General features: G+C 38.9%; 1 protein-coding gene across 15 annotated transcripts in view; it reads left to right on the top strand.

Annotated features, from left to right (window-relative positions):
- celf4 (CUGBP, Elav-like family member 4) overlaps positions 1-12,525 on the top strand; it is a 99,180-nt gene that overhangs the window by 79,859 nt on the left and 6,796 nt on the right. For 5 of the 15 annotated variants that reach the window (XM_056730961.1, XM_056730960.1, XM_056730959.1 and 2 more), the window contains 8 exons: positions 7,230-7,358; positions 7,574-7,653; positions 7,741-7,881; positions 8,113-8,251; positions 9,261-9,413; positions 9,859-9,969; positions 11,697-11,759; positions 11,912-11,992. In XM_056730961.1, coding sequence (XP_056586939.1) covers positions 7,230-7,358; positions 7,574-7,653; positions 7,741-7,881; positions 8,113-8,251; positions 9,261-9,413; positions 9,859-9,969; positions 11,697-11,759; positions 11,912-11,992 — 897 coding nt within the window. Of the gene's footprint in view, positions 1-3,693; positions 3,743-7,229; positions 7,359-7,573; positions 7,654-7,740; positions 7,882-8,112; positions 8,252-9,260; positions 9,414-9,858; positions 9,970-11,696; positions 11,760-11,911; positions 11,993-12,525 lie in introns of all 15 variants that reach the window. The other 10 variants (XM_056730962.1, XM_056730952.1, XM_056730949.1 and 7 more) reach the window with 6 other exon arrangements.

Below are 12,525 nucleotides of genomic sequence, written 5' to 3'. Positions count from 1 at the left end.
ATATATTTGGGAAAAATTTAATAATTTGCTCAGTTCTCAAATTGGCAGATACGTACTATATCTAATAACTAATATACAGCATAAATATCTGCAAGGGCTTGTGATAAACAATTTTTAACTGTCCAAGCTCCATCATTACCAGCACATGAGCGTGAATTTGTAACCCACATCATTGTTTATTGTTTTACAGTGGTCTAATAATGCTGTTGTATATGTTATATTTGCGGCCAGCGGTTAATGTGTTCATGCATTTGCAGATATTAGTACCATTTTATTGGCTCTTGTAATGCAATCACTAGCCATGAATACTCTGAATCCTCTCATATCATCAGGGGACGTGTTAACAGAGATTAAACTCATTTACAATAATATATAGATGGACTGTAGAATATGTCAGAGCCCTGGAGTTGTGGTTAGCATTTATCTCTCAGACACATTAAACTGTGGTGTCATGGTTCAGATCCTACAATGCGTTCCTTTAGAATTTCTAGTAATTTGTGTTGCCAGACCCTGTGTACTTCCTAAATGAATACAATAATAGTTATTATAATACATAAAATTATTGTTAAAATAAGCACATTCATCATTGAACATTCTTAACCAGTCCTAGAGTCTGCATCCACCAAGAGGATGCAGAGGTATTTAATGTGATACTCCACCCAAATTGAAAATTGTGTCATCATTTACTCGCCTTCAAGTTTCAAATCGGTAGAAATAAATAAAATTCTGATGTACATAAAGAAAGATATTAGGAAAAATGCTAGCAAATTACATTTCTGTGACATCATTGACTACCATAATAGAAAGAAAATATTGGATATTTTTTGCTCTGTTGAACATATAAAATTTAGTAAAGTACAGTTCTAGGGCACATTTTACCAAATATCTGTCTTTGTGTTCAACAGAACAAAGAACTGTATACCCATTTGGAACAACTTGGGGGGAGTTATCCATGACATAATTTTAATTTTGGGGGGGATTATTGCTTTAATATGGGAAATATTTCATTTCTTTTTGTTAAATTTAACTTATGAAATATTAAAGTAACAGCTTGTGTATTCAAGAAAATAAAACACGTGCACATGAGCTATGTTGAGTTTTAAATGTGTGTTGTTGATACATCACACTATTAAATCTTTCCCCACAGTATTGATCTCTATTTACGTTCATAGTAAGACGTGATATCAGATGTACTGCTAAACAAATGCACGTTAGAAACACGACAGCTAAAAAAAGGAGATTGAAAGAATATTGTGCTGAATCGAACACACAGGTGCTGCGTTACGGCTCATCTCTGTTTCCCGGACCGTTCAAAAAAGGCTAACAGGAGGAAAGAGAACCCTGTGGTGAAGGACACTCCCTCGGTGTAGATGCGAATCCCAAATGTAAGTTTCTGCGGCCGTTTAGCCCCGCGTGTGTGTCCCAGCGTGCCAGCACAGTGACATCATCATAATGCCACACCACGCTGCGTCTCAGTGGTGTAGATGCTTACAGCAGAGCCTGTACAGATGGAGAGAAGACGTATGGTGAGGGTGTGAGTGCATGTGCGAGGGCGTGTCTCTCAGAGATAGAACAACATTAAGGAAGAGAAGTTTTTGTGTTTCTGTATGGCTGGGTAATTTAGTGAAATTATATGTGATTATGTCGAGTTTGCATGTGTGCGCGCCTCTCTGCGATAAAGGCACGTTCTGCCTCTACCACTTTTGTGTTTCCTTTGTGTAAAAGGTTTTGCCCTCTTTGAATATGGAGCTTGACGGACCCGTCTCATTTTGAGCTGCTCGATGCTGCCATCTAGCTGTGGCCGATGACAGTCCCTCAGGGGCCAGGCATCACAGTTACGAAGTTGAAGGGCGCCAGGCGATGACAAATGTCTCCAAATGCCACATTATGTTTCATTCAGCTCAATTTTATGACGTCCCATCACAACCAGTTTAAGTGCATACGTGTGCATGAGATCGTTTCACACGTACCTGTCTGTTTTAACCTGGCACTGCGAGTGCATTTCATACGTGTCCGCCTGATAACATATAGGCCGAGTGAGAACGTGTGTGTGAGGATCTTCAACTCCTAGGTGAGCTGTGCCTGGGAGAACACAATTAGATCACATATCGGGTCCATTTGTGCCGTTTGGAGGCAAACATTAAAATGTATGTGGGTAGAAGCCTGCTGGGATATCGAATGTGTGTGTGAGGATGTGACCTTGTTCCGCTCCCGATCTATGTCCCAATCTCTCTTTCCCTTCTCCTCCCTCTCTCTCTTTTCAGCATTCCCTCCGCCCTCACTATCAGCAGCTACGGTAAAATAAATAATGCATCAAAACACATTAAAAACATTAGCTGGGCTTTACTGCCAATAAAACAGGAGGATGCTGGGGATGGAGAATAATAAGGAGTCGAGTGACGGGGAGTGAAAAACCTAGTGAACTTTATGAAGTGAAAAGCCCCTGAGCTGTTTGCTCATTTGGCCCAGAGCCAGGGCGCCACAGGTGCGCTGACCAGGTGCACCGTGGGTATTTTTCGGTCCTAATTGAGTGACTGCGAGTCCGGTAAAATATGCGGTTTGAAGAGGACTTTAATAAACATAATTGGGGGTTTATTGAATTAGTTGATCGTGATTTTGCATCAGCAAGGAGGAGCGCAGAAGCACACATATAACTTTGTTCAGAGGGCTGATTTAACTCTTGATTGATCTTGCTCGTTGAAGCCTTTTTATTATAGTTTGTACAGGAAGTGTACTTATAGTTTATTAATGTTGCTACATATGGAAATCTATTTCAGTCTGTTTAAGATAGCAGCTTTGGAATGGCTTTATGGGTGGGGTGCGGATGTCCCTTTGGTGCAAATCAGTTCCACTCTTTCACAAATCATTTTTAATGTACGAACAGAACAAATAGTAGGTGGACCTGTGCAAACAAAGCACAGCACACATCTGGTCAAAGAGACATGCAGCGAGCTGGGGAACATGGATGCTCTAAGTGACCACTGATATCGCCGATGACAGGATCCGTCACTCCGCATGTGTTTTCGGCTCTCGTCTCTTCTCCTATCTCTCTTGTCCTCTGCTATTTTCTTTGCTGCTCTCCTGGTGGCGGCGTAACAATTGGCATTATTAAAAATTGATTGCCGCGGACTGTTTCATAGCTTACGTGTATTATTGAGCCGCATTGGGTTGTGAATCTACCCCTAGCGAGAGAGGTAGGGCAAATCCTTTATGTGATGGTAAACTTATTTCAGGAACACCACACACGTTCACGTTTAGATAGCACACATGCACAAACATTTACAAATGTGCATATACAGTATAAATTGTGTTCTGCATGCTGTGATGTCATGTGTCTAAACTCTTGCTCTGTACTTTTGCAAACCTGTGTATAATTCACTCGATAAAACTGTACCTTTTACATTTAAAATGATGGTTATCCATTCATATTTATAACTTTTTTTTTCACTTAATTTGGCACGGTTGTGATTCACGAAGTTGTAGATCTGCAAACGTTTTAAAAAAGTACACCGATTCTGTCTGGGCTCCGTAATGACTCATATACTTCCGTAGTCGTTCTTTTTACTGTGCAAATGTGATCACTTCACTTGACTAGTTTTTATGCTCAACCACAAATCTAACATCTTCTGTCTCTTTTCTTTCCTTTATCTTCCCCCGTCTCTTTCCCTCCCTCCTTCTTTCTCTGCTGCACAGATGAACAGGCCGATCCAGGTGAAGCCGGCTGACAGTGAGAGCAGGGGAGGTGATTGCCAACTTCTCCTTTTTATTCTATCTTTTCTTTTTCCCCCACCTTCCTGTCACTCTGAATCAGCGTCACCATTACCAGTAGACGTCCCGTTCTTAGGTGTCATATTTAATGACGCAACTCTACAAGAACCGACAGTCGTACGGGCCCCAGAGGATTTTGGCGCCGGCCCTTGCACGACTTATATAAATGCTGGACACTCCTTTTGTCTGATTACCCTTCATGTAGATAGGACAAGGTGCTGGCATTTTATTTTTATTCCACAAACTGGAAATGTGTGGGAAGCTTAAAATGTTGCGCTTTTAAAATGTAAATTATTTATTGCTTCATCGTTGGCTCTCTGGTTCTTTATAGATTATAAAGTTTTTATTATTTCATTATAGAATTTTCATTAACTTAAAGGGTTTTCCTATAGCATCACGCACCTAAAAGATTTTCATGATTTAAACTTTGGTTTTCTTTTCTATAGCACATGCCACAAGTTTTTTTGAATCATTTATTTTAAAGTATATTGTGTTGGTCTATGTGCGTGCTTTGGACAGTTTGATTGAGTCCCCAGGTTGGCATACGTTTTGTATTGCACACGCCATAGCATGTGGGTATCCGTGTGTCACTTACAGGCGAAGTGGAAGTGGTTTGTAAGAGATAGCTTGTCTTTTCCCCCTTTTTGGATCCGATTTTGCGGATAACCAAGATTGATGGCCCCACAGAGAGAGCGACACGTACGCGTGGAAAAGTCAGTGACGGAGGCACCTCTCCCTCCTTCCATTTCATCCAATACGTTCCTTCCTCTAATTGAGAGTCTCTTCCCTTACTCACACTTGACAGATCAATTGTCTTTCTCTTGACGGACAGCCAAATTTATCCCCCTGTTAGCCCTGTAAAAACGCAATATATGTCCCCTCAAAGCCCTCTGATTCCACTGGCAAAACTGACGCGACCGATCCAATCACTAGTCACTTAAAGTGAATCGCTGGGACGGAGAGAGAGAGAGCTAAAGGTCAAAGTGGGGAAGACAACGAAAGGAAGTGAGAGATGGAAAGACAGAGCAGGCGAGAGACGGAGAACCAGGAGAGAGAAAGCGGAGGGGTGGTCATGAGATGGAATAAGGATGGATATCCGACGGAATGAAAGGAAACAGTTGGAAATACTGGTTAGAGAAAAGAAGAAAAGTTGCTAAAGCAAAGATGAATAGAGTAGCCCATTTCAACTCATACCAGACATAAAATCCGAGATGTGAAGAATGTTCCAGTTGCCACCGTAAGATATTTCTAGAAGGTCTAAAACAGCATTGGTTTCAAGCAATTATAGGCATGCACCTCTTCTCTGAACCCACCGAACATAATGAATTCTTCATTGTTTTTTTTCTCTCTTTTTTTGAGTCTCTTTGAATAAAAGCATCTGCTATATTTAAATATATGTAAATGTGAAATGTAAATGCTGATTGTTCTAATGCTGAGAGTGTCAAGAGCGTTATTCTGCTCATATAAATGATCCATTAAGTCCATTAAGATGGACAGAGGATAGACAACCTCATTTTTAGTCAAAGAAAAAAAAAATGCTCTGTGAATCAGAAAATCACCTCATACATTCTCACATTCGCTCTCTTCCTTTTGACACTGTTTGATTCTGAGCCAAATGCATGTGTGTGCAATGACATTTCTCTTACCTGTGTTTAGTGTGTGTGTGTGTGCGTGTGTTTGTGCATTCTGGATATGTGGACCACACTTGTAAACATTCCCCACTGCGAAAGGCCAGAGTGGAGATTAGTCTTGTTGACCGGGCAAGGACACCCTGTCAGAGAATGTTAGTGAGCGACGGACGTGAAAGAAAACACGTGAAAACACACATTCCTGCACACAATTGTGATCATTAATATCTATTGCATCATCCGTCATAAACACAATCCGACATTAGACGCACTTTAACCAAGCAACACAATAAAGATGTGTATCTATGCAAAAGCACTTGAATAATCAAACAACAGATTATTTAGTCACTCACATCACATTATGCCTTATGCACAGAATGTGAACTTACTGTTTATGTTATTGTGAGCGATATCATTATGTTGTTTCCTAAGTACCGAAAACTCGTAAATTAGATACAGTAAATACAGTAAGGGTATCAGACTATGGTACTTGTTTACATGGCACACCTCTGTAAGTAAACAATTGTAATACTATATTATAACCAAATGATATGGTAATACCAGGTTTCCGTTTAGGAGACTAAAGTAATTCCTTCATAAATATTTTGGTGGTATTGTGTGTTAAATTAAGATTAGATTTTTGTTTGGTTTCTTTTTTGTTCTCAAAATGCAAAACATTTTCTTTAGTCAGTATTATTCATAGACATTTCCTCAGACGCACGCACCTGGCCTGAAGTTAACCTCCGCTCTGTGTTTGTTAGTCTGGCAAGTGGTTAATAATATAACTTATTATATTTTAATCAATTCATATTAATCTTAATTTATATATTTTTTTTATTGTATAATAATTGTATTAAATAAACAATTAGTTGTTTGTACGTTCAGCCAAGTAACATTCTTTTACCGGTTACCCAAAATAACACTGGCTTGACATACTTTTAACTTTCTCGCTAATATTATTGACTTATTTCTTTAGCTGTTATCCGAAATAATCTACAGGGACTCTTTTCTTTGCGGATGTGTACCCGAAGTGAAGTTTGGGCCACAAAAGCTAACGTTTCTTTATGCTGTTGCTTTGAAACCGTCTATAATGAGCTATATATTAAAACAGAAGTGTACGTCCTCATTTAGATTTAATTAAGCTAAATAAATGTGTGCGTGAATATTTATGTACTGGCACCCATTCCCTGAACATCCTATAAATATGCGTCTTGTTTTTTCCTTGTCTCCAGTTTAAAACACGCAGCATTGACAGCGCAATTACAAGCTAATAAAACCCTGAAACAATACACCTTTTGTTTCCCTCACGCTGATGGGTAATTCAATAATGTCTACATAATCTGATAAATAAAAGCACAAACAATAAACAAGGCCTCCTGGGGTGGCGGGATCGACTAGGAGAAAGGTTCTCCACAGATTTCTCGCTCGTGAACCCATTTCATTATACAGTTGCACAGACTATGTGTTCGGCTGTTTGCTCGATTTAGAGGCAGAAATCTGTATATTGGATAAAACAAACATGCATTGTGGGATTGATTGTGTGAATGTGTTCAGAGATCCTCTGCTTCAGTTTGAGATGGGATTCAGTGTATTTACTTTGGGACTTTACATTTTGTCTATGCTGTTGCAGTAATGGTGATTTTTCAATGCAAGAGGGATTTACACATTTGGTAAGAAAAGCTAGAAGTATAAAAAAGAAGAACGATACAAAGAGCACAATAAAATAGAACAACATTCTTGAAAATCCTGTTGAGAGATTAATTTAAGTTGTTGGATATAAAACAGCTTTTTCTTTCTATGTGGTATGTCAAGACTTCACTATGTTTGTTTCAGAAGACAGAAAGCTGTTTGTAGGCATGCTGAACAAGCAGCAGTGCGAGGACGACGTGCGGCGTCTTTTCGAATCGTTTGGCTGCATCGAGGAGTGCACCATCCTCAGAGGTCCTGATGGAAACAGCAAAGGTCCCGTTCATCTCTTCATTCGCCCAAGTCATTAACAAACATGCAACTTGATAATGTATTTTGAATAACGATCTGAATAGATGCATGCAGTGTATATTCAAGACTCTCTCTCAAGAGGTCATCCTTGATCTGTTTATACAGCAATATTGAATATCATGTCATTCCAATGCCCTGCTAATATTAAAGTGTTTCTAATTGTGTTTTTTTCCCTATAGGTTGTGCGTTTGTGAAATATTCCACTCATGCAGAAGCTCAGGCCGCTATTAGTGCTTTACACGGCAGCCAAACCATGCCTGTGAGTGCCAATGTGTCTGATCGTGCACTTTTGTATCATTAGCACATTGAAGAGGATCCTCATTCTGTCTCTGTCTGTGTGTTTTAGGGCGCTTCCTCTAGCCTGGTGGTGAAGTTTGCAGACACAGATAAGGAACGGACTATTCGACGTATGCAGCAGATGGCAGGTCAGATGGGCATCTTCAATCCGATGGCCCTGCAGTTTGGAGCGTACGGTGCCTATGCACAGGCAAGTGCTTGCTCTCTCTCTTTCTCTCTCGCTTTCTATTCCTCTTTGATTCTCTTATTATACACTATTTCCTCCTAAAACTGCAGCGTCTCTGTGTTATTCAATGAAAAAAAAATGTGTTGACTCTTAAATCTTGGTGATACACAATGCTCTTTGAACTGTGTTATCGTAGCATGTTCTTATTTTTATTTACAGTAGTGTGTGTGTGTTTGGCTGGGTGTTTTCCCTCAGGTCCAGCAGCAGGCCGCATTGATGGCATCAGTAGGTCAGGGAGGATATCTAAGCCCCATGGCTGCTTTTGCTGCCGCACAGATGCAACACATGGCCACCATCAACGGCCTCCCAGGGGCTCCCATGACCCCAACATCAGGTGAGATCATAAACACACACAAATGTACTTACACATGGCACAGTGTCTCATTTAATATATGAGAACAAAATAAGAAGAACATCTTTAATCCGAGCTGTGACCAACTGGTTATAATGTAACTATTTAAAATATATTTTAACTTTATTTATTTAATTATAATTTAATTATATTTTGACCAAACCTATTTTTCATAAAAATTATTTTATTGTAGTTGAATTAATGTTTTGAAATTGCTTTCATATGTTTTTATATTTAAAATGAACTATACATTCTTAGTTTTTATGTTCATTTAAATTTTAAGCAACGTTGTTATTTGCTATTATTTATCAATATTTTATTTATTATTTATTTATAGGTTTATTTTATTTCAGTTTTAGTATTAGTTTAGTATTCATTTGGTTTCAGTTAATAATATTAGTGCCTCAGCTAAATGTCAGAGCTGTGACCTACTGGTTATATATATATATTATAAAATATAAATTAATTTAAATATTAGGAAATATTTTGACCACATTTTTTCATAATTCTTTAAATTGTTGTTTTATTAATATTTTGAAATTGCTTTAATATGTTTTTTATTTAAAATAAATTGAATCTTTTGTTTTTAGGTTAATTTCTATTTGTTAGCATATTTTGTTATGTGCTTATTTATATTTATATTTATATTTCATTTATTATTTATTTTATTTCTGTTTTAGTTTTAGTTATAATATTGGTATAATATTTTGAATAGATTATTTTGGTTTACTGCTACAGTAGTAACAGTTTATCAAATTTTTGTTTAGTTTATGTTCTTCCATTACATTTACATATTTTGACTTTAATTAACAAAAATGTTTTCATAATTTTAGTACTCTGCTTTGCGGTCAGCTCACTTTTTCTTGTTTGATAAAAACCTTGGGCATATTACAAGGAACATTCTTTGTTGACTAAACTTGAAAATAGATGTGCAGTTTTTCAACAGACTACTCAGTAGCATCCTCTCTTTTTCTCTGGCTCCGCCCCCCAGGTGGTAGCACGCCCCCTGGCATCACAGCTCCCACGGTGACCAGCATTCCATCTCCAATCAGTGTCAACGGTTTCACAGGACTGCCACCTCCTCAGGCAAATGGTCATCCCCCAGCAGAGGCCATGTTTACCAATGGAATCCATCCTTACCCAGGTATTACCCTATCAAAGACGCATTTATACATTTAGTTTCCATTAACCCTTATTTTCATCCATCAATATATACCAGATTTTGAATATGCAAAATGTATAGAATTAAAAACAATGCATGTTTATTGTGTGTGTCTTGTGTAAATGTTGATGATTTTAGCGAGTCATAGTTTTGACTAATGATCTGCAAAATTTTTGCAGTATAACTGAGGTTGATGTTTGTAAATTACCGCCATTTATCTTGTGTGCTGTTCATGGGCTGCTCAGAAATTGTGGATGTGTCATAGTATGTGTCCTCCAACACAGCCTTCTTTAAGGACTTTGTTTGGAGTTGCTTTCAGCCGGTCGGCAGCTAGCTGTCACGCTCCGAGACTGTGTGTGTTGTGGAGTTGTTTTTATGTCCAGTGTCACAGAGAAAATCAAACGCTTGTCTCTCGGCTGTATCTCAGTTTTACAGGAGGTGGTCTTTAGGGAAGATTCGGAGAAGGGCGGCCTGGGCGTGGCGCAGCGGAGTTGTTTTGGGGTGCAGGGAAGCTGCTTCCTGTCGTCGCTCTCAGAAGGTATCGACCTCCCTCAAATTTCAACCGAGACCCGTTGTTAGTGTCGTGCAGTGTTGTACTACCGTCTGTGTTGGTGTGAATGTGTGTTTATGAGTGCACAATGGAAACTAATACAGTACAGAAAGAGGTAAAAGAAATGTGGGATGTTTATTTATGTTTGTATAGTCAGTTTTGTTGTCAATTTGAGTGAATTTTTGCTGTTGTTGTGTTGTGGCTATTGTGTTTTGTGCATGCATTTTAATCATTTGATATACACATTTCCATTACCAGGCGAAAATGTTTCTTTTATAGCAAAAATCATAAGGATACCAATGATATAATATTTATGTTCCATGAAGACATTTAGTAAATTCCCTACCGTATATATAAACAGCAAAATCATAAACAAAATAGCCGAAAACTACAAATGGCCGAAAACGCCTACAAACTTCGCTCGATTCTGCCTGCTCCTAACAAACCATACATCAGCGGATAGCTTATTTATTGAGCTTTCAGATAATGTATACATCTAAATTTCAAAATGTTAAGCCTTATGACTGGTTTTGTGATCCAGTGTCACATAAAATGATTTACTTATACCTTATCTTATCACTTTTTTATTTACTAACACACACGACTTCAAACCCGTAAGCTTTTCTTGCTCCCATTGAAGCGAAAAGGAGTTGCTCATTTATATAATGAAAGCATTGAGTGACCAGGGGTTGTCAAACTTTTTGACGTCTTGTTTTCACTATTAAATCTATTTAAGGCTGTTTAATGTTCTACATTTAAGTCAGGCCAGACTTTTGACAATCTGCATAAATGATACACCATCTTACAACTACATCAGCATAATGTAGTTTATTTCGGAACAAAGTAGAAGCTCATTTAAATTATGTATGTTGTGCAGACACCACCAAGGACATTAAACCCATTTGTTGACCTCACGGTCAAAGTCTCCATCCATCCCGAAGTAATACACGCTGAATATTTTAAAGGCACTCTAGTAACAATACTCGAGGAATTTCTGGGTGATCATAAAGACGCAGGGCAAACTTTCATAAAGAAACTTGACATTTTGCCTTGAAAAGTTGATGGCTATGATCTTTGACAGGGACGGCTATAGTTGGTGGACTTTTAGTTTGGTTTTGGACAGTTATATTGAGCACTTTGTTTATAGAGTTATATAATAAAGAAAGTGTGTCATATTTCACTATTTTGTGGGTTCGGAACGACATAAGGCCTAGTAAACGATGACCGATATCGTATTCTTGGGCAAACTTTTACTTTAACTGCTTTCGGTGTGACATTACCCATCCATCAAATAAGCCCCAAACAATCCAAAGACGGGATGCTGAAATCTTTACCCTCATAGTGTGTACTATTAAGTGACTGAGTCGTTCATCTGTGTATTGGTGTTTAGAAGAAAAGTAAATATAGGATTGTGTCGGGCCGGGGCAGAATTGCCTTTATTACAGTAAAAGCTCTCAGCTGATTGATGTGTTGTGGAGAGGTGTGGGTCTATATTGTTCTCCACGCGCTCTCTGGCTGCTTTTCCAACTCTGGGGGAAAAGCTTGGCAAGGCCCTGCTATAGAGCTCCATGCCTTAATTGTTTAGGGTGAACTGTGTGGAGGGATGATGATAGGGAGGGATTGTGAGGTAAGCTGCCGAACACACTCGAAACGCACTCCATGACCCCCACTGTGTCTCTAACGCTCTCGTCTATTATCTCTCTCTCTCTCTGCAGCTCAGAGTCCCACCGCAGCCGATCCCCTTCAGCAGGCCTATGCAGGAGTCCAACAGTATGCAGGTCTGTCACTCCGCCGGTCGGCCACTCGTGGTTTCTCTGCATCTGAACGTGCCGTGTACACATAAATAAACATTAAGCGTGTTAAGTTAATGAAAACGGCCCTGGGTTTATGCGCGTTATCTGACACGTTGGCGTGTGTGTGTGTGTCTCAGCAGCCTTCCCCGCTGCATACGGACAGATCAGCCAGGCTTTTCCCCAGCCACCTCCTATCATTCCCCAGCAACAGAGAGAAGGTGAGTGTGACAGAACCAGACATGTAAGACACGTTCAGAATAATAGAGTCGATTCTGCATCAAGTTTTCTATTAAAAGAAGATTTGTGTATAGATAGAGTTACACTGAAGCTGTCATGTTTTCTCTATGATGTACTGTATACGTTATTGGAGGACTGGGTTGTTTTAGACTGTCTGTGGACTGCTTGCTGGTGGTATGTTGTTATTCGATGACAAACAAGTTTTTCGATGAAAAACAAGAATTTCTGTAAGCAAGTGCAACATCTCTGCTTTTACACCCAGTAGTCATCTTGGCTTTTATGTAAGCGCACAGTAAGTATATTACCATCAGGTATTTTTTTAATCAAAATGAGTGGTAATCCATAGTATGATACAGACATCTGTAGACATACATTGATATTAAACTGCAACGTTCCTCGGCTGAGGTTGTATAAGATTGTGGCATCATCTCCCTCCAGTGGTTGCTATGGTGAAAGATCCATTACTCGCAGTCATAGAAACGTTTTAGGATTTATTAACTAGTTGATCTTCATC

This window comes from Triplophysa dalaica, chromosome 19, assembly GCF_015846415.1.
Source record: "Triplophysa dalaica isolate WHDGS20190420 chromosome 19, ASM1584641v1, whole genome shotgun sequence".
Lineage (NCBI taxonomy): Eukaryota > Metazoa > Chordata > Actinopteri > Cypriniformes > Nemacheilidae > Triplophysa > Triplophysa dalaica.
The sequence above is the reverse complement of the archived record's forward strand: the minus strand, read 5'-3'. Positions and strand labels throughout refer to the sequence as shown.